Genomic DNA, 23,560 nt, shown 5'->3' with positions numbered 1-23,560 from the left:
ATTGTCATGCTAAAGTCTTTTGTCTGTCCAAGTATACATGACACAATGCATCGAGTATTTGAAGGAAGGACGTCAGCTGAGGAAGTGTTATAGGCACGTTGCACATCACATCTCTGGCCAATGTGTTAAATACATGGTGGACAAAGTTAGGCTAAAATTACTTTATCTAGGTCTGTTATTCCGCCTTCAAAAATCTGGTATGATTTCAGTCAGACTAAACTGTTTCCATTACATTTTAAAAGACAAATTATTTCAAAAGTTTGACTGAAACTGAACTTTAAAGTGCATTTAAGCATACTGAATGAGTGTACGGAGGAAACCGGACTTCAGCAGACATCGGAATAACACGCAATTTCTGATATGTAGTCTGATTTGAGTCAGTTTAGACAGACAGACAGATGGATACGAATGCTGATAGACCAAATAAAGTTAAAGCTGGACCTATTCTTTTTTTTTCGTAGAAAGATCCCAATGCTTTGAAAAGCTGCTCAACTGTTCCTCAAAGGATGTGGCAACAACTACTTACACCATAATGAGTTCGGCTTACCCTGTATTCAACAAGTGATTTGAAGGGCCCTCTCAGCTACATTACCTAACCAGACTGATCTGTGATATCAAGCACTTAAGCAGAATGTTGAGAACTCAGAACCATTTTATAAAGCCTCCCCACATCACATACATCTAAACAGAATCCAATTGTCTTCCAAAGAGAGATGAAGTTGACAGTTTCCTCTGTGGGATAGGCAACCACAGTAATTTCAAAGCATTTTTACCACACACAGTAAAGGAGAAAGTCATCATCTGTGAAACAGACAGAGGTGGCTTATAGTACCATATTAATGTGTCATATGGCTTTAAAGATGCGTACATGACAGATCCATTCTTTGGCACACGTAGAACCACATATGAAATGTACATGTGAACTGAGTATTCTGCATGTGTATGCATGAATCTCTTGCTCATGCTGGAGCGCACACATGTACTGTATATGGATGCATGTATATGCAACAACAGAGCCAGTGGGGTAGGATGTACTATATCCTGTGCAGATGAGAGGGTAGCCAGTTGTGTTGTAGGAAATAAGGCAGGCTGCAGCCTGGAGCAGCTTGCTTCATTATGTAACAGTCTGTCTCCACTGGGAGAATCCATTAGGAGCCAAAATCAATGCTCTGCCACTACACAACACCCCCTCATGCATTGCTGGATAGGTACAAATAACTACAGGCTCTCATCCGAGATGACCTTGTTTGGCAGGCTTCTTTAAGCTGCACTTGAAAAATCCAAGAAAAAAGCCTAATAGGGAAAAGACTGAATTAAAAATGAAAGTTAGAACTGCAGTTGTTTGAGGTTAAGCTCGAATCGGGCGCATTGTTGAAGGGGTTTAAATTTCCGATGCTTCCAGCGAATTGACATTTTGCCTCCAGGAGACCCCACTGTAAATGAATACAGCATCTGCAGAAGCAACAGTGAGCAGGGCCCATTGAGGTAACAAAGAAGCCTGTATTGTGACATGAACCCTAGCCGTGCCATTTGGCTGAGGAGCTGTACAGACTTGATTGCTTCCTCTGTGCAGTAACTGAATGTCAGCTGTGCTTCGTCTCCTTGTCTTCCATCACTGTCTGTGGTGTCTCACACCCTGTATTTGAGGGAAACAGTGCAGAGATCATGGTGATTCAGACTTGAGGCGTTTCTTCATAAATAAACAATGTTCGAAGTTTGTTGATGTTGGAGAAGAATCACAGTATGGTGGGGCAGCTGGAAATGTTATGTACAGCAAGATCAATGTCTTTTGACACAAGGTCAACAGGGCAGCTTTAATCTATTCCTTTTCTAGATGTAGAAGCATGTCTTAGATGATCAATCACAACAACGTGGAGGAAGAGTTTGGGTTTAAAGCTTTTTTCAAAGTCAACGTTAATATTCTTTTACATAAGGATTCTGAATTACAAACACTCCACAAGCAAAAATCATGATCAGTAAAGGATTTCTGTTCTTTTCTGACTTCTGTTTGTTGTCCTCTGTGTTGCTACACAGCAAGAAGTCAGCCAGATGATACAGGCCTATCAGCTGAGCAATGCTTCAACAATCTAAAAAAGGCCATATTTGGAAAGTTACTGGTTTAAGTAATTAGTTATTAAGCAGATGCTTTTATTCAAAGAGATTTAAAGTACACTTGTGCCGAACAGATCAGATTTTGTTGCATGCATGTAAACAGCAAAAACATTATCTTTTTATCTTTTTTCTCCAATGAGATTATATTTTTTCACAGCTGATCTGAGCCACTTTTTAAATATGGTTTTAAATAAGATATACTGTATATCCGATATCTGGACATCTGATTTGCGTCTAAACTCGTATTTGATTCTCCTTGTAATTCTGACATTAAAATCGTCTGAAACAGATTTTTATTTTAATCTGTGCATGTATAACAATTAGGGGTGTAACGGTTTATCGTTGCACGATACATCATGGTTAAAAAATTTGACTACTCTATGTGCATTGTGGAGATGGGACAGGTTTAAAAATATTTTTTTTTTAATTATTTCAGCATCTGTTCTATCCAATATGAGCAACGTCCTAAGCCTATGTAACGTGGGCATACAAATGGAAATTGCTTCAATGCACACAAGGAGCCCTAAAATACGATTGCACACTAGCAGCCACAGGTGTTGTACGATGATACTGCTGAAACTGTGGAAACTGAAACTGAAACCAGGAGAGAGACGCATCTTTTCAGCGCGAGGGATCGAATGTCCATTTTAAGTGCAAGAGTGATCAGCTCTAACTGTGCAAGAGAAAATTACAAGTTTACAGAGGATTAATGATAGAGCTATATTAATCAACTCTATATAATGCAGAATAACATATATAATAATGCTATGGGGGAATATAATCTTAATGTCAAATGTCATGTCTGATTTGATTTCATCAGTATATTATGTATTTAACTGGATAAGCATGCACTTTCATTAAATATGTTTTTTTTTTAATACTTAGATGCAATCAGAGACAATATTATTTTAGAAAAATGCTATTTTAAATGTATGTAGTCAGTGGCAGTGTGTCAGCAGCATATTATGTATCAAACATACAGTAATTACTTATTTTTGGCAAGCATCATTATTAATATTTCCATTTGGTGTCACCATTGGCTGATTTTTAGTCTTTGTAGGTCCCTAAAGGATCATTTAGCACTTTTAAGAACATTACTTTTAGCTTAATTTTAAAAGGAACTGTTTTGCATATGTCTCAAGTAATAATAATAATAAAAAAAAGTTCAATCTTAACTTTTCTTGACTCAGGCTTAGTTTAAAGAATTGTGAACCGAACCGAACTGTGAGTTCAGTATCGTGAACCGAACAGAATCGTGAGATGAGTGAATCTTTACACCCCTAATAACAATGTTATTCTGGAGATACGTGATTCAAGCAACTGTGAAATGTCAAGCATGCATTTGCAGCGAGAAGCGGCTGCGTTGTCTTTCAAACTTGAAAAGAAATGAGCATAAATCAATATACAAATAGGTGAAAGCCCTGTAAGTCTATCAGACAGTTTTATGATACACTCAAGGCTGATTTTGGGCACACATATTTTACCATAATGAGGAGGATATCATCAGTAATTATTAAGTTAAATGTAGTGTAGTGCAGAATTAGCGAAATGCAAAGGAATAATTGGCAAGAGCAAACCTCTCTAGTATTTTCAGAAGAGAATAGCAGTAATAGAACGAGCATAAATGGCAAGAGCGAGCCTCTCTAGTATTTCCAGAAGAGAATAGTGGTAAAAGACTCTGTTTCAGGTAATCCTAGGGCTAGGAAAATTAACATGTTAATTTCTGCGATTATTATTTAGTTTAACGTAAAAAAAAATGTAAATTAATGCATTGTGCATTTTTTTTTTTTTTTACTTCCTGAAACTTCACGCAAAAGGAGAATGGTGTCTTGCGTTGTTCATGGCAGGCTACTCAGCCTTACAGGCTCTGATTAGGGTGGTGGTGGGGTTTAAGATTCTGCTGCCTGCCAGGGACAAACCCAGGCACATTTGTACAATGGGAGAAATTTCACTAATGTTTTCCCTCACTTACTGTGGCTAAAATTGGTATATATAAATGTTCAGGAGGCACACGCTCGACTCAACTGCACATCCTAGCTCAGAAAATGATTGTGTGGAGCAGTGCATGCTTATTTATTATTTATTATGTCCCCAGCATAATAAACTTGTGAGCGGATTTACTGTATGGAGAATGGAGACTTCACCCGCAAGCAGTGAACCAGGAGTATGAGAGAAACGGGCAAGCTGCCGTATCTTTTTGCATCGCCCAAAAACGCTCACTCGCTTTTTTCTGTACCAGTGTCAAAAGCAAAACCACGTGAGTGAGACCCGTGCGTGCGCGATAGAGACTGAGAAGGACCAGGCCATTCAGCAGCTGAAGCCAGCACTTGTTGAGACTGAATGGCAGCCAGAGGAAATGAGTTTTGAGATTTTAAACTTTAACAAATTAAACTTCAGCATTCAATATGCTTTATATATGTGTTTTATATATGAAACTTATGTACACTTAAGTTTCTCTTGCCAATACATTTTCAATTGAATCTGCCCATTTGATCCTATTATTAAAAAAAGTCCACTGGAAAACGGCAATAGATTTTGCCCATATTATATTGTAATTGCAACATGTCCACTTATTTTATGCCATGTATACATATACTTGTATCAAAGACTAAAGCCTGAAAAAATGTGTCTAATTAACTCTACTTCTAACTCAGTATTTAAATAAGTAAAACAAGTGATGACTAACCAATTCCTTGCAAGTTCTTTGAGACGAAGTATAAAGTAAATCCATATATTTATAATGATTTTTTAATGTTTGTTTTAATGTACTGTATCATGGACCATAATTTACGATTAATCACAGAAAACAGTATGACTAATTAGCTCATTTCTTTTAATCAACTCACAGCCCTAGTTTATCCATAACCACGTGTAATGGAATATTCTGAATAGATGCAAACTATATGGAGCATTTAAAATTATTTTTGGAATAAAGTCTTAACCAGTATAGTTAATTACCTTTATCAGTGATGACAGACAGCTGGCACAGTTGTAAAATCACCAATTAATAGTGCTTAGGTTTGTGAATGAATGCTTGAATGGGAATTCTTCATGGAAGTCGTCTTCTCCTTTAAATAATTAATTCTAGGCAATTTTTGTGATATTTTGATGTCGAAACTTCTAAGAACAGTGGCATGTAAAATAATGGCATGTTTGTTGCCTCTCACATTAGTGACTTATTAGGACTACTACTAGAACAACTCAGTCAGTAAACACAGTCGTTTATGTCTTTAGAGAATGTAAACAGGCGGGACAAATAAAAATGGAATATGGTCAAAAGATCGAATCTGTGCATTAAGCCTTCTTTACGTTTACTGTTTATTTCACCCTTTTTTTTAGTTATCTGAACTTAAATAATTTTAGGTATTTTAGTTCCTCTTTTAATTTTTTTCTCTAGGAATCTTGTGAGGATATGTTCTTAAGTTGAGGGACCAACCTACTCATACTACTGCTTTTGTGCTTTTGGTTAATGGTACTTAATGGATGAAAAAGTTAAATTGAATGGGACCCATTATTACCTGGTTTATTTAATCCACAATTTGATGAAGACTTGATTCATGACCTTCCTTTAAAAAAATAGGATTATAGACTGCTCAAACTGGAAGGCTAGACTACCCTGATTTGTTTAGAATTAATTGGTTTTAGCACTAGAGGAGACAGATGGACATGATTTCATTTTTCTAAGCCTTTCATTTCTATATTTCACCATACATTGCATGAACAACTAGACAATGGAATGGCACTATATTTTTCCATGGTTGGGGAGGAACCACCTCCAACACCTCAAGGACAAGAAGATACTTCAGAATTCTCATCTTCCCACTGTAACATTCAATTCATTCCTAAGTAAAAGCTAGGACAAAAAAAACTTGGAGAATGCTGAAGAATTTGGGCATAGATCTCAATTCAAAGATTTTGCCCTTCTCTATGTCTGTTTCCCGTCCACTCACAGTTAATACCCACTGCTGAGTCATAACCAGTTCCTGCTGCGTTGAAGTCAAGCTAAGGTAATGCTTGCAAAGCTTGTGTGCTCGACTCACCCAAGTGTGAGCAGGCGTTTTGAGGTGCAGTCTCTAAAGGAAAGGCCTGTCCCATGCTCCAGCCCCCTAAGGGCCTCAAAGTCTGCAGCTCTGCCCAGGTGCACCCCAACAGCAGCTTAGCTTCCTCAACTCAGGCCTTCTCTGGTCTGGACCCCTTTCTTGTCACCCAGCATCGACAGCATGCTTCCTTTCACCTTCCAAACCAATGTTCTTCACTCTTCTGTTTCTTCCTTGAGTGGATCTCATGCCAACTGCCCTTCTTTCCTTCCAGCGTCCTCTACTCCTCCTTTTGCAACTCTCCACCCCCTCTCTCTCCCACATGGGACCCTCCCCTCCATCCCACTTTCACTCCCTCTGCTTCATAAATGAGCCTGCAAAGCAGATCAGTGCAGACGCCGATGAACGCCTATCATTCCTTAAAGCAGATGTCAAAGTGCAATGTGTGTGTGCGCTTGCGTATGTGTTCAAATGAAATGCAAAGAAAAAAGGCAAGGGATTAAAGGGAAGTTCTGCCTAGGGAGAGATGGTATCAACTGGATGGGCGTTTGACTTTGTGGTTATGGAGAATTCAAAAGGAAGTGGAACTGACACCTGACTGATCATCAGAAGAGTCATCTAAAAACATGATGCTGGTGCATATTTCTTCTAAGATTTGTGAAGCCTTTCTGACATTACAAAGAGCACACGATGTAACTAACTTCAACTATAATGCACTCTTTAAGATTTGTGCTCTAGATTAAAGAGGTAAATATATAGTTGACAGTCGAAACATTACATGTATTTCCCCTCTCTTTAACTTGGAGATTGAATCCACTAAAATATGCACAACAATCAATTGATCTAGACTTCTGCCCTCTGCAGGGAGCAGAGAGTACTTACAAATCTTCATCCACAGGAATTTCAAGAATGCAATTTTATCCAACAGAGTACATTAGCAGAGAACAGGAATGTGACAGTGTGTAGATATGTAACTCGACTTCAGCCGACCACACTCATAATCCCATTTCCTAAAGTCTAAGACCACTTTTCATTCAGCTGTAAATTTATATAATTTATATAACAGAGCAATCATATCCCAAACATATCCCAGAATTTTAGATTTCATTGGTGCATATAAACAAGCCCACTTTAGATGCTCACCTGTCATGGACCAAACTCTTCTTTCTGATCAGAAATGTTCCAGCTCCTTGGTTAGCACCCATGATCATGCATTTTAAGGATTAAGAGCTTACAAGCAGTCGCACACCAGACGAGAAGCGCACAGGACACAGCACCGGTATCAAACACAGGGCACGTCGATGCGGATCAGGTGGCAGACAGTATACACAAACATCACCAAGGCTTTTCCCTTCTTCAAGAATTAACAAACTAGAGTAAATAATCTGTCCTTTGATAATGATTTGGGTCGAATTTAATGGAAAATATGCAAGTTGCGCTCCGTGGCATGGCAGAAATTTGAGCAGCCTCCGGAGTCATAGCTAGGTGCCGCTGACAGATGCAGAGCGGCTGCGTTGTCCGTAACTTCACTGAAAACTGTTGCTTTTAGAATGTGCCATGTCGTCTGCGAGACGCGTCCGGTGTGCGACTCCCTTAAAGCCAACGCCACATTAGCAGACTCCAAACAACTCGAATTTGGCCGAGAGTGTCTCACTTGCCGACTGTGATCTCGCTCTCTTCAGTTGGAGGTATGACACACTTGCTGTTACAAAAAGGTGGAGAGGTGACAAACATACCAGCTCACCACAATGCTCTCTCTCTCTACGATTCCCTGTCATGTGGAGCTCGCCAAAATAACAACAAGAGTACCGCGTGAGCATAAACAATTGTAATTGAGTGTAAGAGTGATTTAGGGTGTTTTTAGAAATGTAGCTTGCATGATTTGTTCCGGAACAGGGGCTAAAATGGTTACAATGTTGGATTTTCTTCATGGTTTGGTTCGTTTTCACAAGCTTATGTTTTAAAATGGACCAAAACTTTAAATATTCCGCTGTGGTTCTTAGTTGCTTTTGCATTATTTTTACATTAAAAAGTACCTTTTCTCAGGGTCACTGAGCTCACTCTCCCTCCCATGCCCGCACACAAACTTATACACTTGCACACACATATACACACAGAAAGAGTGAAGCCACGTTTTTACTTGTGTCTGTTCTTCTTCTATCCAAAAGAGAGAAGCGATCATGAAGACTGACTATATAATATTGTAATTTTTGTTTAATTGCAACATTGTAACTGCCAAAATGCTATATCCGCATTTTGATGATGAATTACAGTGAAGAGCTGACCTACAGATTTTTTCTCTGTCCAGGTGGTCTCGGATCAATTGTTTTGGTGTGGAGCCGAGTGTGACTGCTGCGTTCATATATGCCTATATGAACCGAACAAAGCAAAAAATGCACCATGTTCCAAATAAAAATGCTCCATAGGAGCCAAGTGTGCGATTCACGGAGTTATCTTGTGAAAGTGATTGTGTATTTATCCCCTCGAGGCTTGTCGTAGAACGTGTACGTCCATTTGCAGCTTTCAGTGAGTAAAAGCAGACTGTTGTGGCTCTTCTTTCTGATGCCATTTTAGTGTAGGAAAAAAAGGTAGGAAAAATGGTTGGTAAATGATGACAGAATCACTATGGATTACAATCAGTGTTTGTGGTGATATTCAGCTGAGTGTGATGAAAACATTCAGAACAGCTTGACGTCTTGTCAGTTCTTCAGAAAAAAAATCTCATTGGTCACTTGACAAGAACATAAGACCCCGCCTCTGTGACTGAATGTTTTTTCTAACCATTTTGATGAGTTTTTTCAGTTTTTGAATCCATTAACTCAGCAGGGAGTCTCAACGGTCAAGTGATTAACACCTCCCGCTGACAGACACTAATGCGTGCTTCGTCTCCCTCAGCCTAGCCGGCGCTTTTGTTAATGAAGCTCACACCTAAAAATTATATGAAAAATTGGCTAGTATGGCACCGGCTAAAGGGGTTATTTACACTGAATGCATTTTGGTGTCTATCTGCATTGTTCTGTACTTGTTTTTTATATGTAAACGTGCTAGACGGACATCTCTTTGACCACTACATTTTTAAGATGCTCTATTAAGTTAAAAGAAATAAACTCATCTAGACACCTGCATACTGTTCAATTTGAGCTTTTTAATGCAAGAATGCATACAGTATGTCTGAATGGCTCCTATGGATGGAATTCCATGGAGCACAGTTGACAAAGTCCCTTTAAGGCAAGTCAGATCACTCGACAGCCATGTTCACAATGCCACCGAGCAGCTATTTTCTATGGTACAGCTTGAATGAGAAAAGACTGAAATCACCAAAACAGTTGGTCAAGATTACAATTAAAAGACATAGGCTACTTCAAATCAGCAGTAAAATCTGACAATGGCATTATACTGTAAATTGTGTTTCATTAGCTGAGGTCACAGGGGGAAAAAATTATATTTTCAGGCTGGTCCAGCTAATGCTCAGGCATGTCCTTGAGTAAACTGACAGGCGATTTATTTATCAAAAAGGTGCCTGGTTCTTTTAACTAGTCAGCATTACGATTTCTCTCATTCAAAAGCGGCTGTGCGTGTTGTCTTTTAGTACATTGACTTTACTAAAAGATTGTCACAAAGCAGTTGTAGTGCGCATGCGTTGAACGAGTTCCTATTCATTCGTGGTCAGAAAAGTATACTCAGAAAGGCAACGCAGTGGACCAGGCACGAGGCAATTCGGAAAACGCAAAAACTAAGTATACCTGGGCCTTAAGAAGTCTTTACGAACCTGCTGGTAATGCGTTCATAAGCCCTAAAGCCCAAAGTATACTTCGGTCAGACGCGAAAGCTGTACAGGGCGCATGACGCAAATCTCGTCATCAACAGAGTGCTCGAGCACTGAACGCGTGCAGCCCCATTTTCTGAAACGCGTGTCTTTGAACGCACAGAATGCGCACGCGCTTGGAATTAGTTGCACAAATTAGTAGATCCACAAGGTTGCAATACTCACATGAGCCTTTGCTGTCACAAAGAATCGCTAGAAGATGACGTAATCGCCAGTAAATAACAGGAGACAAAGGAAAAAACAACAACAGATATGCACGTCAAGAGCGTGTGTGTGAGGAGGTCAGGAGATACATGCATTTGTATAACTCGAGTCTGAAGGAATATAAAGCCATCTTTATGGGTCTAAACTCCTAAAGAGATTATGTCCGCTGTCTCATAGCAGTCGTAGCGTGCATGCGCCAACCGCCTGTTTATGCGCGCACCGTCAAATGGAGTATACTTTGACAGGCTTGCGTTCAACTGTACACAGACAGTATACTTTGGGCTAAACCCATTACATAATCCTGAACTTCATTTTGGCTACACATAAGACCATAAAACAAAGTCTCCCAAAGCTGATTCACCTTTAATTCAATGTCTGTTTGACCTCAGTTCTTGCCACACCTTGGGGGGAGATTCAAGTCAAGAGATGTCAAGTATGCATTATGGCACAACAATTGTATGCTGCTAATATATATTTTTTCCTCAATGTTACACTCATTAAAAGACTTCCCTGCTCCACTTTTATAAGACCCACAAACATTTTAGGAAAATTCATATCAGTCTCAGTGCTCTCTCTCATCCAACATTCATCAGAAGATTATTCAGTTGTTCTCATGCCAAGCACATTCAATAATTAATAGACTGTAAGGACTAGTCTTCAGGAAGAAAAATCAAAACAACCATCATTTAAACTGTCATTCAAATAGAAACACAAGCACAAAACATGTCCAGCCTGATTTTAGGTTTTGAGATAGGAACATTATGTAAATTAGGGGATTAAAATAGAATTTGCTTATGCTGCAGTAACCTTAGGCTTTGAACTATTTAGAAGGAAAAAAACAGTGAAAGGTCTGAGGCTTCGATGAAGCAACGCAAAGCCAAAGACAAACAGTTCTTTCTTTCTGTGGTGCAGAAGCTATGAAATCCCCAAACCATGCAATACTAATGTTGTATTAGGGGCCCCAGATACAGAGAGAGAGAGAGAGAGAGACTGGAATTATAGAGCAAAACAAAAAAAGAATAAAACAAGTGAAAAATAGTCATGAGAGAAACAGACTTGAACGATGACGTATAAAACATTGTTTTTAATTTCTATTGAACCTTTGCCACATCTTATTTATGGAGACAGTGAAGAGATTAGGTACAGAGAGATAATGAGAGGAAACCATTGGGAAAGAGGGCGAATAGATTGGAACATGACAAGGGTCAGGCTCAAGGCCATGTTTCCCACGAGTATGATAGCTACGTATAACCAGTATATCGGAGCACATGCGCTAACCGCTAGACCATGGTTCAGATGTGTTACATGCTAAATAAAATTATTTAAATTAAATTATCGAGAATTGTTACATTTGACTAATACAGGCACTGACTACTGAAATTTTGGTATCATAACAACCCTATTACATACATAAATGTTTTAAGTATGCGTTAGAAACATCATAATTGTATAAGGAACTAGAGATGCACCGATACCAATTTTTAAAGACTGCTACAAGTACTAACTACCTAATTTTAGGTATCAGCCAGGACCAAGCACCGATACAAGTAGTTTTGCGTTTGTACACGTATGCCATTGTATTTGTATTTGATATCTTGATAAGGTAAGTTTAAGGGGGTCATGACATGAGGAATTTTCCTTGATCTTTTGACATATGAGGTCATTGTACTATTAAAACATCCTGTAAGTTTCAGAACTGAATACTTCTTCCTGAATAGAAAAAGAGCATTTACTTAAACCAGGCTGTTGAAACAGTTTGTTTGATATTTGTGGAACTTGTGACGTCACAAGGACCAAAAACTTCTGCATATGACTGCCTCTTCAGCGAGACATCAACGCCTATTTTTCATCATTGCACCTTGGCCTTGCCCACTAGTGCTCAGACAGTCACACTCACACAGGTGAAGAGGAGAGAGGGCCTGTCATGGGAGATTCATCCAAACGGGACTTGCACAGGACACCTTCATGTGCCTATCTGGATTTAAATATTTTCTACATAAACCTGCATTAGATGAACGGCTTTGACCATTGTCAGACTTTTGAACTCTTGATCTCTCACGATCAATATACATCAGCACTGCACTTTATTAATCTTATATCTTCTATCTCTCTTAACAACACACTGGCAACTGACTATCAACCAACAGCCTGAATGTCAATACAGTACAATACAACCTACTGTACATTTTATATATACTATTTTTTATTTTATAATGTGTATTCTATATTGTGTGTATTGTATAATGTACATTGTATGTTATTATTTGTATATTGTGTTGTGTGTAATTATGTGTATATTATATTTTAAATTGTGTTGTGTAAATCTGAAGTTTTTTGTAAATTGATATATGTCTCATTACTGTTACTGCTATGTTGCTCGGAACTGCACCCAAGAATTTCACACACTACTGCACTTGTGTATATGGTTGTGTGACAATAAAAGTGATTTGATTTGATTTGAAGTGGACTTCAATTATATATATATAGTATGTCATGACCCCTTTAATGATTCATCGATAATCGATTAATTGTCATAAATTATTTGATAGATTAAACTTAACGATCTTCGATTAATCAATTTCAGTACAAATGCTTTCAGTAATCATGCCAGCGGACATTGAAAAGACTGTCTATACAGTCATCCACCTCTAGAGGGCGCACTGCCACTTTCCCGCTGCATGTCACATCTTGTCTGCAATACAGAAGAAAAACCACACAGACATGAATCCGTCACCTCCTCTGTTGTAAAAATAAAGTGGGCTTAATGTAATCTGTGTTGGAGCATTTCTCTATAAATGAACAATGAACATTGTGTTTTCTGCATACACCATGATAGTGTGATAAAGTACAACATGACAACAAGCACTGTAGATGCGCTGGTCTCCTGGTTCCATCCCAACCAACATTACGTCAGTGATTGTCGGGGGAGCACTCATCATCACCACAGAAGCGGTAATGTACTGTGCTTACGTAGTGTTATGATTTATTTTATTTTTTTTGCAATTAATTAAAACAAGTCCAAAGGTCCAAAATATCCCACGATCCACAAAATAAAGTTAATGAACACTAAATATGTATCTTCTATTTATTAAGTTACTATTAACAGTAATTAATTAACAGTAATTAAACTATTCACATAATGTATTAAATACACTGAACTAAGAATATTTTAAGAGGAAAATGCCAATACTTAAATTTCTTAAGTGTATTTAAATTATATTTAAACAGTAGGCTACATAAAAATTTTTTGGAGTCCTCCACGTGTGTTTTGCAGTATTAACGTTAACGATTAATCGATTATGAAAATGCCTGTGAATTGGCATCCCTAATCTTGATTATAACAAATATTAGCGTTTTCAGTAATTACAAATTACAATTCAGGACTGTTTTATCAGGGTGTTGCTTACCTTTAAAAGTAACCCAGCTAACATGTATGATACATTATTCATGCTTTAACAACATTATTTTATGCATATTTTTCATGGAGTGGGCATGGTTTGTTGTGTTGAGCCTGACAGAGTTTGACGTTCATTTGATTGCTTTATCCTGTGTTGTTGTTGGGCTAAATAAAAGTGACAGACAACAACTCCCATCTCTTTTTCCAGCATCTTCTTTACACATAATACATATGATTTTTTGAGTTGCAGTTAAGGACAACGGTTGTCCGCCTTGAGTCTGAGGAAAGTGATCTTTTGCTCTCCCTCAAACACAAGCATGTGGAGAGAGAGGGAAACTGCATATATCACGTGAAGAAATAAAACTCATGTGCTAGTTTCAAATGGTTTTCTTTCTTTTTTTCACAGTTTTTTATTTGTCGAACATTTGGAATTATCATTAAAAAAAAAACATGGATGATTGACAAGCGCTTTATGAAAGCGATCTCTCACTCACACACACAAGCCTGCATGGAGAGACTGTGAGCACCCATGTGAAAGAAGCCACATATACAGTATATCAGATAAAGATAGATAAAATAAAAACTGATGTTCTAGATTTCAATAGTTTAAACACCAATATGTTTCTCATGTTTTCAAACTGATCTTAGATGCGCCATGCACAGCATGTGCAACCACGTCATTATGTCAATGCACTCGAACTCGAGGACACTGACGATGAATTGAAAACGCTTTGTTCTTGCACTGAGCAATTTTTAGCCTCTAAATAAATATCCTGAAAGATTGTTTCTATGGACATTGTGTGCGAGCTTTTTCTTTCCTTGTGCTCGAACTCGGAAATATGAAATGATGACACCAATACAAAGAACGAGTATTTTCCCCCCAGGATCGACCCAATACGAGTACAACAGGGTAGTATCGGTGCATCTCTATTAGGAACCTATATATCCAGCACTACAGTAATTCCAAAATCTGATACCTTTGCAACCATTTTCAGCCCAGTACCACAGTAAACATACAAATGCATGTGTGTAAAATGACTCAGAGGAGATGAGCTGTAGCCCTGGATATCTCTGTCCCAGTTACAAGCACCTACACTGGGTGCCATTCCAAAGACAGAGAACAGTGAGAGAGAAAGAGAGATTATGCACATTGGTTCTGCCTTGGCCCAACCTGTCACTGTTATGACCTGGAAAACAAGCTCCATGAATCTTCTTAAGGTACATCATGACCTTCCTTAGGAAGCAATAGAGAGCTTTTTTCAGCAAGTGTATTAACTGTTTTGTTGACCAACAGGAAGCTTAACACAATTACTTCCTCAAGAATCCAGATTTACCTAAAAGTTATAGAGTTAACAAATAGCCTATAGCAAACAGTCGTTCCTCATTATACTGCTTCCAAAAACAAATAACCAATGATTGGTTTCAACAAAAGACAGCGATACAGTCTTTTCAATGTGTTGTACTGTTGTATAACTTGGTACTGAACATTCACCAAAACAAAAACATGGAAAACACCTGTACATCTTTCTAAAAAGAGTCTACCCTGGTCTCTGACTTAGGTCTATTATAGTAGTGTAGTATTTGGATTTGATGACACTGTACAATGTAAACAACTCATTTGTCATGTTAAATTAAGATCACCTGAAGGTTTCTGGACCTTAACCAACATCCTCAAGCATCAACTACAATTTATTCTCAGTTGCATCATTGTCAAGTCAAGAAGAGGCAATATATACTCACCTCGATTTTCCATTACAGAATCTGAGACACAACAATAAATGGATCCTGTAATTAAAGCAAAACAAACAGGTAATTACTTCAAAAGCCCATTCATTTAGAGCACAACTCATTTATCAATTATTTCAGACAGATACCAGGACATTAAATTGTTTATACAGACGTTTAATGGTGAAGGGAGGCTTACTGCCAATTAAAATCCCATAAATTCCAAAGTTGCAAAATTAAAAATATATTTAGTATCCATAAATCAATGCAAAATCGCCTGAATTACCAAGGGGAGCTTCGAAACAGTATCTCCTGTTTTTAGCATAAGAGGAAAACGTACACTGTTGAAGGTCATTGGCCTTGTAAGGGGTAGTCATCCGTGGTGCCTCTGTTTGTCTATGTTAAAGGGCTCAGACCAGTAGACAGGGTATATTCGCTCATCTCCAGGGATTGCCTGTAACACAGAAAGCACATGTATGACTCACTTGATTGGAAGTCAGCTGAGGCCAGACATCTCAAATCCTCACTGGCAGTCTCATAGGAGTACCCAGAAGTACCCTCTTAAAGAAGTCGCCTTTGAAATCAAAACTCCCCAACTCCTTCATATTCTGAGCGATCCTTGTTATTTAAGTTCAAGTGTGCGGTAATCTTTGCCATTCCTTAAAAAAGCCAACTTGGTGGTTCTTGCACTGATTAATCACACATCTCGCCCCATTAAGTTGGCAAGAACTTCATCCCAATAGTTTAAAAGCAGGTGTCACAGTTCCAGGTTGCACAGCTGATGGGAAAAACACAGTAGCAGTTTGTTTAAAATAGCACAGCTAAGCTTTAGAAGAGAGAAGCAAAACGACAAGAGGAGGAACAGAAGAAATTACTGCAAATGATAGACAGGCAATTAACTGAAAGTCGCTGATGGAAAGGATAGGTAACGCTCACAAATTAAATGAGCAAATGTCTAACAGAGATACACGAAGCAGACAGAGCAAATCAGGCTGTAATGGGCTGTCAGGAGAAGTGGACGATGGATGGACAGATGAATGGAGGAAAGAGAGAGCGAGAGAGAGAAATGCTAATGAATTTCTCCAGAGGCATTGATCGATTGGACCAAGCACAGAAAGACAGCAGTCCTACCGCACTCCGACGACGACGACTTCACAGCAACAGATAAGAACAGCGGAAGACTGGAATGTTTTGTCATTTGTGTGATGTAACTTATTTAAAAACAGAAACAAGACAACATTAAATGTATTCAGTGGCATGCAAATGCCAACTAAAAACAGCTACAGGAACGGCACAAGTGTAATTTTTATATACTTAGCGACAGTCAAACATTTACAACACAGTGAGTGTATTAGCAGTTTGGTTTTCGTGCACTAACTGTGCTCTTTTTCAGGAAAAAGGAAGGTCTTGCAGAGGAACACGAATGATGTGTTGTGTGTGTTAAATGATCCTTTATGTAACATCAGATAGTTCCTTTTTAGTAATTTTCAAAGCAGAAAGGGATGATATGTGTAACTGTGTGTGTGTTTGGAGCTGTTTATTATCTCTGAATTAATAATTAAGGTAGGGCTGCATCAAACAAATATTTTGATAATTGATTAATCTGTCGATGATTTGTTCAATTCACTGGATATTTCACATCTTGCCCCTCAATAATTAGCAAAATCAAGTTTATGTAAAGTTTGCCATATATTGTGTGCATAAAATGATTTACAATTAAAAATTCACAGAGCTTTGTCAGAGGTTTACATACACTTAGGTTGAAGTCATTAAAACTCATTTTTAACCACTCCACAGATTTCATATTAGAAAACATTCCCTGTCTTAGGTCAGTTAGGATCACTACTTTAGTTTAAGAATGTGAAATGTCAGAATAACAGTAGAGAGAATCATTTATTTTAGCTTACATTTCTTTCATCACATTCCAATTGGGTCAGAAGTTTACATACACTTTGTTAGTATTTGGTAGCATTGCCTTTAAATCATTTTAACTTGGGTCAAATGTTTTGGGTAGCCTTCCACAAGCTTCTGGAATAAGTTTCTGGAATTTTGGCCCATTCCTCCAGACAGAACTGGTGTAACCGAGTCAGGTTTGTAGGCTTCCTTGCTCGCACACACTTTCTCAGTTCTGCCCACAAATTTTCTATGGGATTGAGGTCAGGGCTTTGTGATGGCCATTCCAATACCTTCACTTTGTTGTCCTTAAGCCCTTTTGCCACAACTTTGGAGGTATGCTTGGAGTCACTGTCCATTTGGAAGACCCATTTGCGACCAAGCTTTAACTTCCTGGCTGATGTCTTGAGATGTTGCTTCAATATATCCACATAATTTTCCTTCCTCATGATGCCATCTATTTTGTGAAGTGCACCAGTCCCTCCTGCAGCAAAGCATACCCATAACATTATGCTGCCACCCCCATGCTTCACGGTTGGGATGGTGTTCTTCGGCTTGCAAGCCTCACCCTTTTTCCTCCAAACATAACGATGGTCATTATGGCCAAACAGTTAAATTTTTGTTTCATTAGACCAGAGGATATTTCTCCAAAAAGTAAGATCTTTGTCCCCATGTGCACTTGCAAACTGTAGTCTGGCTTTTTTATGGCAGTTTTGGAGCAGTGGCTTCTTCCTTGCTAAGCAGCTGTGGCAGCGGGGCGTGGTCGAGCGTCCGTCCGGAGAGAGAGAGAAAGTAAGCCCCGGCCGTGACCCCGGACACCACATCCCCCATGCCCCCACCCACGCTCCTGAAGATGGGGGCTGCAGATGATCCAGAGGCGTTCCTTGACCTCTTTGTGTGCACAGCCGAGATCTGGGGCTGGCCGTGCGGCCAATGGGTGGCCAGCATTGGTGGACAAGGGGTGTAATCAAACCACTATCCACCAATGCCTGGTTCAACACGGGGCTTTGTGTACAGCTAAAACGGTGAGGGTGAAGTGTGTGCATGGGGCTTTTCACAACTACCCCGTGGTGACCCTCGTGATTAAATTCCAGGGAACAAAGCATAGAGTGGAGGCCGCGGTTTGTTCCCGCCTCAACCATCCGCTGATTTTGGGAACTAATTGGCCTGAATTCAGAAATGTATTAAAGGGAAAATGCACGGATGGGTCCTGCACAAAAACGATGAGATGTGAAATGTGCGATGCTCTGGCAGGGGAGGCGGAGCCGGGGCCATCTTCATCAGCTCCACGTCAGGGTGACGTGAGGGGGGAGAAGCTGCAGCCCCTCCCATCCTCAGGGGATTTCTCGAAGGGGATTTTCCTTTGGAGCAGTCGTGAGACGAAACCCTCAAGCACACCTTCAACCAAGTGAGAGTGATCAATGGTCAACAACTCCAGCCGAATGTCGCACTTTCATATCCCTATTTCGCAATTATAAACGAGCGGTTGTATAAAGTGACGCAGGATGCTCAAACGAAGGAAGATACAACCCAGCTATTAATACCGCGGAGCCGTCGAGATATGGTGTTCCAGGTGGCTCATTATAATCCCATGGCGGGTCATCTAGGGGAAAGAAAAACACTTAACTGACTAATAGCACGTTTTTATTGGCCGGGCATTGGCGGCGATGTTCGCATGTGGTGTCCGGCTTGCCGTGAATGTCAGCTGGTGAACCCACAGGCCACCCCAAAAGCACCATTGCGCCCCCTTCCGCTGATAGAGGTCCCCTTCGAGAGAATTGGCATGGACCTCGTCGGGCCATTAGAGCAGTCAACACATGGACATCGCTTTTTATTGGTCCTAGTGGACTATGCATTGTGATTTCCGGAAGCAGTGCCTCTGCGCAGCATCTCAGCGTGTAGTGTTGCAGAGGCATTCCGAAGGAAATCCTCACTGATCATGGCACAACCTTTATGTCACGGACACTACGCGAGCTTTATGAATTATTGGGCAGTCAATTCGCACCAACGTTTACCATCCACAAACAGATGGCCTGGTGGAGCGATTTAATAAAACCCTTAAAACATGATTCGAAAGTTCGTGCACGAGGATGCTAGGAATTGGGACAGATGGCTCGATCCCCTGTTATTAGCAGTATGAGAGGTCCCACAAGCTTCCATGGGGTATTCCTCATTCGAGTTGCTGTATGGGCGGCGCCCGCGTGGCATGCTTGATGTTATACACGAAGCTTGGGAGGAGGGACCTTCAGCCAGTAAGAATGAAATTCAATACGTTCTTGATCTTAGAGCAAAACTCCACAGCTTGGGGCAACTAACAAGAACTTTGTCGTTCTTGGCTCCAAGCTCAAGAACGACAAAGCCGACTGTATAACAGGGGAACTCGGCTGCAGGAATTTGCACCGGGAGATAAGGTACTTGTATTACTCCCCACATCAAGCTCCAAATTACTCGCCAAGTGGCAAGGACCCTTAGAGGTCATACGATGAGTGGGGGAACTCGATTATGAGATAAAGCGAACTGATAGAGGGGGTGCACATCAAATTTATCACCTCAACCTCCTGAAATTGTGGAGGGAGGCGGCCCCTGTGACATTGGTTACGTAGTTCCAGAGAGGGCGGAGCTCGGGCTAGAGGTAAATACAAAACACAATCGCGTCACCCCGGTCAATTGCAGAGACCACCTCTCACCGTACCAGCTGGCAGAGGTTGCCAATCTACAACAAGAATTCGCAGATGTGTTTTCCCCTCTACCGGGTCGCACGAACCTCATCCAGCACCACATCGAGACCGAGCCAGGGGTGGTGGTACGTAGCCGTCCCTACCGATTGCCTGAACATAAAAAATAAAAAAAATTGTCTGGGAAGAATTGGATGCAATGCTCGATATGGGAGTAATAGAGGAATCCTACAGCAACTGGTCCAGCCCAGTTGTTCTGGTTCCTAAAAGCGACAGGACTGTACGGTTCTGTGTGGATTATAGAAAAGTCAATGCGGCATCTAAATTTGATGCCTACCCAATGCCTCGTATTGATGAGTTGCTCGATCAGTTGGGCACTGCTCGATTTTACTCAACGCTGGATTTGACAAAGGGTTATTGGCAGATCCCCTTGACACCAATTTCCCATGAAAAAATGGCCTTCTCCACACCATTCAAAATACACCAATTTGTGACACTTTCGTTTGGTTTGTTTGGGGCTCCAGCCACATTTCAGCGCCTCATGGACCGAATCCTCAGACCGCATTCGGCTTATGACGCTGTCTATTTGGATGACATCATCATTTATAGCAATGTTTGGCAGCGGCATATGCAGCATCTGAGGGCGGTTCTGCGGTCGCTGCAACGGGCGGGGCTCACAGCAAATCCTAAGAAGTGCGCGACTGGGCAGGTGGAGGTATGGTATCTGGGGTTCCACTTGGGCCATGGGCAGGTGCGTCCCCAAATTGACAAGACGGCGGCGCTTGCGATCTGCCCGAGGCCCAAGACCAAAAAGGGGGTGAGACAGTTCCTGGGGCTGGCTGGCTATTATAGGAGATTTGTGCCTAACTATTCAGACGTCACCAGCTCGCTGACTGATCTCACTAAAAAGGGAGCTCCAGACCCGGTCCAGTGGACGAAGCAGTGCCAACAGGCGTTTACACAGGTTAAAGCCACACTTTGCGGGGGGCCACTTTTACATGCACCTAATTTCTCTCTCCCTTTTGTATTGCAGACGGATGCTTCAGACAAGGGGCTGGGGGCCGTGTCTCGCAGGTGGTGGAGGGGGAGGAGCGCCCAGTGCTGTACATCAACCGCAAGCTCTCCTTGAGAGAAACAAAGTACAGCACCATGGAAAAGGAGTGTCTGGCCATCAAGTGGGTGGACCTCACTCTCCTTTACTACCTGTTGGGGCGGGCCTTCACCCTCTGCTCAGTCCACGCCCTGCTCCAATGGCTCCACCGCATGAAGGATACCAATGCGTGGATCACCCGGTGGTATCTGGCTCTCCATCCCTTTAAATTCAAGGTGGTCCAGAGACCGGGGGCGCAGATGACTGTTGCCAAATTCCATTCCAGAAATGGGGAATGGGGGGGGGGAGTGGTAGACAGGCTCCCCGGCTCGAGTCGGGCGGTGGGAATATATGGCAGCGGGGACGTGGTCGAGCATCCGTCCGGAGAGAGAGAAAGCTAGATTATGTATAACACCTGTCTCTAATTCCAGTGAGCATGGGGAGAGCGGCATATAAGTGGCCACACAACCAGCAGATAGAGAGAGAGAGAGTCTGAGTCCAGAAGTCAGAACGTGAAGCTAATGAGTTGTTTTGTAAAGCTTAGTTGTTATTGTGAAACTGATGAACTTTGTTCCAAGTTGCCAAGTAAAGAGCCTTACCTGTGTCTGGTGAAACCTGCTTCCCTGTGTCCTCCTTCCCTCTTCCCGTGAAGTTCTTTACAGCATCATTTCAGGTTATGTCAATATAGGACTTGTTTTACTGTGGATATAGATACTTGTCTACCTGTTTCCTCCAGCATCTTTACAAGGTCCTTTGTTGTTGTTCTGGGATTGATTTGAACTTTTCGCACCAAACTACGTTTATCTCTAGGAGACAGAATGCGTCTCCTTCCTGAGAGGTATGATGGCTGCACGGTCCCATGGTGTTTATACTTGCATACTATTGTTTGTACAGATGAACGTGGTACCTTCAGGCATTTGGAAATTGCTCCCAAGGATGAACCAGACTTGTGGAGGTCTACAATTTTTTTACCTGAGGTCTTGGCTGATTTCTTTTGATTTTCCCATGATGTCAAGCAAAGAGGCACTGAGTTTGAAGGTAGGCCTTAAAATACATCCACAGGTACACCTCCAATTCAGTACACCTCCTATCAGAAGCTAATTGGCTAACTGTCTAAAGGCTTGACATCATTTTCTGGAATTTTCCAAGCTGCTTAAAGGCACAGTTACCTTGGTGTATGTAGACTTCTGACCCACTTATATATATATATATATATATACACTATATTGCCAAAAGTATTCGCTCATTTGCCTTTAGACGCATATGAACTTAAGTGACATCCCATTCTTAATCCATAGGGTTTAATATGATGTCGGCCCACCCTCTGCAGCTATAACAGCTTCAACTCTTCTGGGAAGGCTTTCCACAAGGTTTAGGAGTGTGTTTATGGGAATTTTTCACCATTCTTCCAGAAGCACATTTGTGAGGTCAGACACTGATGTTGGACGAGAAGGCCTGGCTCGCAGTCTTCACTCTAATTCATCCCAAAGGTGCTCTATCGGGTTGAGGTCAGGACTCTGTGCAGGCCAGTCAAGTTCTTCCACACCAAACTCGCTCATCCATGTCTTTATGGACCTTGCTTTGTGCACTGGTGCACAGTCATGTTGGAACAGGAAGGGGCCATCCCCAAACTGTTCCCACAAAGTTGGGAACATGGAATTGTCCAAAATCTCTTGGTATGCTGAAGCATTCAGAGTTCCTTTCACTGGAACTAAGGGGCCAAGCCCAGCTCCTGAAAAACAACCCCACACCATAATCCCCCCTCCACCAAACTTCACAGTTGGCACAATGCAGTCAGACAAGTACCGTTCTCCTGGCAACCACCAAACCCAGACTCGTCCATCAGATTGCCAGATGGAGAAGCGTGATTCGTCACTCCAGAGAACGCGCCTCCACTGCTCTAGAGTCCAGTGGCGGCGTGCTTTACACCACTGCAACCCAAGCTTTGCATTGCACTTGGTGATGTATGGCTTGGATGCAGCTGCTCGACCATGGAAACCCATTCCATGAAGCTCTCTATGCACTGTTCTTGAGCTAATCTGAAGGCCACATGAACTTTGGAGGTCTGTAGCGACTGACTCTGCAGAAAGTTGGTGACATCTGCGCACTATGCGCCTCAGCATCCGCTGACCCCGCTCTGTCATTTTACGTGGCCTACCACTTCATGGCTGAGTTGCTGTCATTCCCAATCGCTTCCACTTTGTTATAATACCACTGACAATTGACTGTGGAATATTTAGTAGCGAGGAAATTTCACGACTGGACTTGTTGCACAGGTGGCATCCTATCACAGTACCACGCTGGAATTCACTGAGCTCTTGAGAGCAGCCCATTCTTTCACAAATGTTTGTAGAAGCAGTCTGCATGCCTAGGTGCTTCATTTTATACACCTGTGGCCATGGAAGTAATTGGAACACCTGAATTCAATTATTTGGATGGGTGAGCGAATACTTTTGGCAATATAGTGTATATATATATATATATATATATATATATATATATATATATATATATATATATCTAGGAGATCCAGCTTTGCACACTTCGGATAATTGAGGGACTCATACAACTATTACACAAGGTGCAAACATTTATTGATGC

At 41.0% G+C, this 23,560-nt stretch overlaps 1 protein-coding gene across 9 annotated transcripts in view; it reads right to left on the bottom strand.

Moving 5' to 3' along the window:
* Positions 1 to 23,560, bottom strand: part of LOC127453294 (phosphatase and actin regulator 4B-like) — a 66,059-nt gene that overhangs the window by 31,028 nt on the left and 11,471 nt on the right. For 6 of the 9 annotated variants that reach the window (XM_051719572.1, XM_051719582.1, XM_051719575.1 and 3 more), the window contains exons 2-3: positions 15,588 to 15,755; positions 15,317 to 15,361 (exon numbers count right to left, since the gene is read on the bottom strand). In XM_051719572.1, coding sequence (XP_051575532.1) covers positions 15,317 to 15,361; positions 15,588 to 15,678 — 136 coding nt within the window. In that variant the 5' untranslated portion in view covers positions 15,679 to 15,755. Of the gene's footprint in view, positions 1 to 6,152; positions 6,437 to 15,316; positions 15,362 to 15,587; positions 15,756 to 15,786; positions 15,812 to 23,560 lie in introns of those variants that run through there. The other 3 variants (XM_051719580.1, XM_051719581.1, XM_051719577.1) reach the window with 3 other exon arrangements.

The sequence above is a fragment of the Myxocyprinus asiaticus genome, chromosome 15 (assembly GCF_019703515.2).
Source record: "Myxocyprinus asiaticus isolate MX2 ecotype Aquarium Trade chromosome 15, UBuf_Myxa_2, whole genome shotgun sequence".
Lineage (NCBI taxonomy): Eukaryota > Metazoa > Chordata > Actinopteri > Cypriniformes > Catostomidae > Myxocyprinus > Myxocyprinus asiaticus.
The sequence above is the reverse complement of the archived record's forward strand: the minus strand, read 5'-3'. Positions and strand labels throughout refer to the sequence as shown.